At 35.9% G+C, this 5069-nt stretch overlaps 1 protein-coding gene across 1 annotated transcript in view; it reads left to right on the top strand.

The window, feature by feature from the left end:
• TBCD (tubulin folding cofactor D) overlaps positions 1 to 5069 on the top strand; it is a 219281-nt gene that overhangs the window by 193160 nt on the left and 21052 nt on the right. Inside the window, 2 exon segments of the mRNA XM_006028735.3 lie at positions 2052 to 2173; positions 3152 to 3229. Coding sequence (XP_006028797.3) covers positions 2052 to 2173; positions 3152 to 3229 — 200 coding nt within the window.

Below are 5069 nucleotides of genomic sequence, written 5' to 3'. Positions count from 1 at the left end.
CCTGCTGCTGGGGAATCCTCTTTTAGGTTTGCCAAACAAGTGAGTGATGGCTAGGCCTGCTCATGCCTTTGTTTTCAGATGGAAGGGCTTGGATATAAACTCATCGGATAGTGCTGGCCAAACCAAATTTGTCCTTGTTCTGGTAGGGTATACTTACATTGAAAGTGGAATCAGTGTGGTCATGATAAGGTAAATAAGTCTTTTTCATTGCCATAAGAATATGCTGTGTTAAGAATGTTTGCTTAAGTTCTATAGGTAATCGTGCTGAACTTTATTATTAGAAACTTGAATCGTTGTCTGCTCAAAGGCTCCAATCTAAATTAAGGTGCTCAGCAATGTACAAACAATAAGATGGTCGCTGTTTCTAGGAGTTTGCTGTCTAAATAATGACGAACAAATGTAGAATGCAATGGTGAAGAACAATTTGGAGTCAGAGGAAACTAAGTAATGAAAGTTGTGGAAGAGTAATAGAAGTTGTACATATTTTAGTTCAGTGTACAATTTTACACTTAAGTTTTGGGTTTGTATAATGTAAACTCTTACAGAGCCTGTCCCCTTTGTGACTTTTGCATTATTTCATTAGTTGGGGAGATGGTGTCTTCAGTATGCACATTCTTCTGCCATCCTCCTTTCTAGTCATTGCTTTTGTATGTATTACAGTTTAGTTAATTTATTCAAATGCTGGATACTCTGTTTACTGCTGTCTTTTAATGACATTTCCGTGCAACCCTTCTGTTAAATTTTTGAATCTAAGAAAAAAAAATCTGTGGATTTGGCTGTCTTGAAAACAGGGCAGTAATCTGAGACGGCTAGAAGTTAGTCTAAATATGTTAGGAATGTAGCAGAAAAAAACTACATGGTTAGACACGTGCCTTAGGAAATATTTCCATGAGACTTCACAGATTTCTTCGTGTCAGCCCCCTTCTGTTTTGAATTCATCTGTGCTACTGACACCTAAATAAATACACATTTGCACTATTTGAATCACAAAAATACAAAAGGCAAAATGCTTATTTTTTATTGTGCTTAAAGGGAACTGTTTGGAACTGTGGGTAGATTCTATCCTTTAAAAAGTTAATGGAATTCTTTCTTTAACATATAATAACAGAATAGCTGATCATGTGCTGAATTTTTTCAATAAGTGTATTTCCCTTTACAGCTTTTTAAATACCAGACATAAAGGCATCCAAATATAAGCATGCAGTGCCTTGTTTACTACATGAAGAACCATCTTAAATTACTTTTAACATCTGAAAGAACTGTATTTACTGAGTTCAGTTCAAAATGTCTTTAAGTAGAATAGAATTTTGCAAATGTACAAGCATAGATATTATTGAGGCATATTGGTTTTGAAGCACAGCACAGATCAATAGCTATCATTGATATATTTGATTTTGCATTTGAATTAATGAAGAGAGATACCTACTTGTACAAACTTGTTAATGTCTCACTGTGCTTCCTCCAATCTGGTGTATACTAACGTTAAACCAGCATACACTGCCTAGTGTTTTGGATGTACAGGTAAAATAACTTTTTTAAAGGCACAATAGAAAAATGTTATATATGTGGTTGCTGAAGCCTTTGAAAAATGCTCCTGTGCTTGATAAATCTGGTTCATATCCTCCAGCACTCTTAATTTCAGTGTGGGCTACCTAGTACACAAGGACTTAGCTAGCGTTCTGACTCAAAATCAGCAAAATACTGAAGCAAAGAGGCATAGTAATATTTTTCCTAGGTTGTTTTATTTTAAAAGAAGCAAATTAATGAATCTAGTCTTTAATCCAGTCTTTTTTTTCCTTATAATTTATTTTACTCTAAAACTTGATCTAGGAAATGCAATACATGGATTAAAAAAAGTAATGGCTAGTGATAGTGAATCAGTATGCTTTCTTACTGTTTCTCTTTAGACGTATATCTGATGGTCCAGAAGTGCAGCTAATGTAGCGAAGTTCCTGCATGGGTCATGAATGTTTGTATTTAAAAAAAAAAATTCCAGTCACAGCCAGGTTTATTCTACAAACTGCTTCATTTCAGATGTTCTGTTGTTGTAGGTTCGGTACTCTGCGCAGAGCCTGTTTGACTATATGAAGAAAATCCAAAATGATCTGGATGCCATGAATAGCTTTTGTGAGACATTGCTAAAAGTTTTTGAAGATAACCTGCTGAATGACAGGTAATCCTTCTCTTTCATAAGATACTAATAGACAAATACATACTGAGGAGGTTAGTATACTTTCTTAATGTGCCCAATAACAGTATGAAATCACCAGTATTTTGTATACATTTTGTATACATTTATTTTGATACATTCTAGAATTTTGAAAATGGCCTCAACAAGTCCCAGAAAAGACAGTTTTGTGTTAAAAAGGAAGCATGTACTTTATCGTAGCATTGAACTTAAAATGAACTGCAATATTTTCATGTAGTGTGACATTTGGACAATTAGATACTTATGTGCACTTTCACTGTGTTTTTTGTTTAGGAAGAGTTTCTTTAGGAATATGCAAAGTGTAACTGTCATAGAAAAACGCATGGTTTTGTTGAAAGACCAGATATGTTATATAGCAAGACTCATTCACCTAAGCTTCACTTATGAAACTTATGCAAGTTCTGGAGTTAAGGTTGTGGGTATTTTGTTGTGATGTTTGGGGGACTATTTTCTATTCATAACGTTTAGCAGGATTTTCAGTCTTCTTTTTTGTTAACTCAGCTGTTGTAGCTGAGAATCTCCATAGCTGTTTTGGCTGCCATGCCACCTGCTCAGCCTCATTTTGTGCTTAATCTAAGTGAAAAGCGTTTGCAACTTTTAATAAACTTAGTGAAGTACATTATTCAGATTTTTTAAAAATTATCCTACACTTTTTAATTGTATTCCCAGGTCCCCACAAGCTTACACCCATCCTGGCTATTGACAAGTTTCTTTCCTTTGGCTGCAACAGAATGTCTTTCTCTCCGCCAACTAGAATGATTTAGCCAACTTAGAGGAGTTACCCAGCAACCTTTCCCAGTGGGTGGGGTAGAATTTTAATTGAAATGGATGTATGTAGATAGCAGGTCTCTCTCCCCTCCCCCTCACTTGCTTTCAATAAAAATGAGCGTATACATGACATCTGCCAAGAAATGTATTTGTTTTGCGCATTTTTTTATTTAGGGTTTCTGTACCTCTGTTGAAGATGCTGGATCAAATGCTGGCCAATGGTTGCTTTGATATTTTCACCACTGAAGAAAAGTAAGTGTTAATTATTCCTCTTTGGAAATTCCTGTCTTATATTGGATGATGTGAGAGGGGAAAGCTTGCGCAGGAACTGATTTCATTGTTCGCGTTACTGATGAGAGCACTCTTTCTAATTCAGTAATTTAGTGGCACTGTTTTTAGGACCAAATTTGATCATCCATTCCTTGTCCATTGTCTTTTCTTTTAAGATCTCTCCTGCTGTTGAAAAAATACTTGCAAACACTGCATTACAGTTGCTGGGAGCTTTTTTTTCTTGCACAGAATGCTAGATGCTTGTTTAAAAATTTCAGTAAACAAACCAGGGTACATATAGTGGGAGTGCAGAGAGTCTGAGAGTGCTGCCTGACACTGAGATGCACACTACTCTGTATGGTAGGTAAAGTTATCATTTTGTTTGAATTTCCCTGAAGTTTATTGGGACAGCTCTCAAGGAAGGTTTTCTCTTTCTCAGTAGAGCAGTTGGCTCTTTCAGGGCTTTATGACCAGAAAATGACACAGGTTCATATTTTCACTTAGAAAAGGTAAGGCCATGCTAGACTGTAGTATTGCTGAGAGTTTGTACATATTTAACTAGCTTTCTAAATACATATTTAGGGAAATAAATATATATTTTACCATGCAGTATACATTTTGCACAATCTTCCTATTGTGACACCCCAAAATAACATTCCCCAGATGACCTGTCAGTCTTAAAATCCTACAGCTTTTGTTTTAAGTGAGTAGCCTCCAAGAAGTCTGTAACACTTTTTTTTTTTGGAGAAAACAACAACAGAATAAGGTTCCCACAGTTCCATGGCCAGTTAAATATTCTGGACAGAAGGATGTTAGGAATGGACAAACATGAATTATGGCCTTGTAATAACAGATTTTCAGAGCAGTATATTTTCATTTTAGTAAAATTAAAATGTGTTTACGCTGAAATCAGACATACGAAGTATCTTAGCACAAGTGCAGATAGATGACAGAATTGTAAAGCGCTTAGGGCACGGTGTGCAGTTTTTTACTAGATTTGAAATACATTTTTTAATTGGGCGTATAATTTTAAAATTGAGCACAGGGGATACACTATAATAGTTTGTAATAGCCTGAAAGTGTTAATTGAGTCCATCAGTACTTGTAATCATATGCATAGGTACGCTTTTTCAAAGTAGTAACACTCTCTGGCTCAGAGAACATTTAATTAATTAAAATAATGATGAAATGAATAATTAAATATTACTTGGGCCAGAAAGTGTGTGTGCGTGACTAGTTTAGTAGTTAGCACTTTCACTGGAGAGCTACAACTCTCCAATCTTAGCTCCATTGAAGATTCAAAGCTTGAGAGGCACTCTCACTTCAGGAGATCCTGTAACATAATGGTTAAGGTACTTTGTTGGAGGTCCATATGCGTTTGAGTCCTCTCAGGAAAAGGAGGAATTTAAACCCACATCTCCCACATGGTTAATTTAATATCTTAAAGTAATCATTTGCACAGCCCTAGGTTATCATCCTTGAGTTGGGGAACAGAAACGAATGAAGCATTTAGGAAGTTTCCTTGAGAATGTGCTAATGAAGATTTCATTTACTGGGGAAGATGCTAGATGGGTGAATTTGGTTCTGTTTGTGTTGCTGCGTGTCACAGTAATTCAGTAACTTGTATATATAATACACCAAGGTAAACTTTATGCACCAAGGTAAACTTAAGCACTTTGTTGTTTTGGGAAAATCTTGAAAGGCAATTAAGTACTGACCGTCTCACCGGTGCCTGCCAGACTGCAGTTGGATGAAGTCCATTGCTTTTTGTGTGAGAGAATATGGGAGAGTGTAACTGGTGGACCAGACTTTTTTCAGCAGG

This window comes from Alligator sinensis, unplaced genomic scaffold (assembly GCF_000455745.1).
Source record: "Alligator sinensis unplaced genomic scaffold, ASM45574v1 scaffold694_1, whole genome shotgun sequence".
NCBI lineage: Eukaryota > Metazoa > Chordata > Crocodylia > Alligatoridae > Alligator > Alligator sinensis.
The sequence above is the reverse complement of the archived record's forward strand: the minus strand, read 5'-3'. Positions and strand labels throughout refer to the sequence as shown.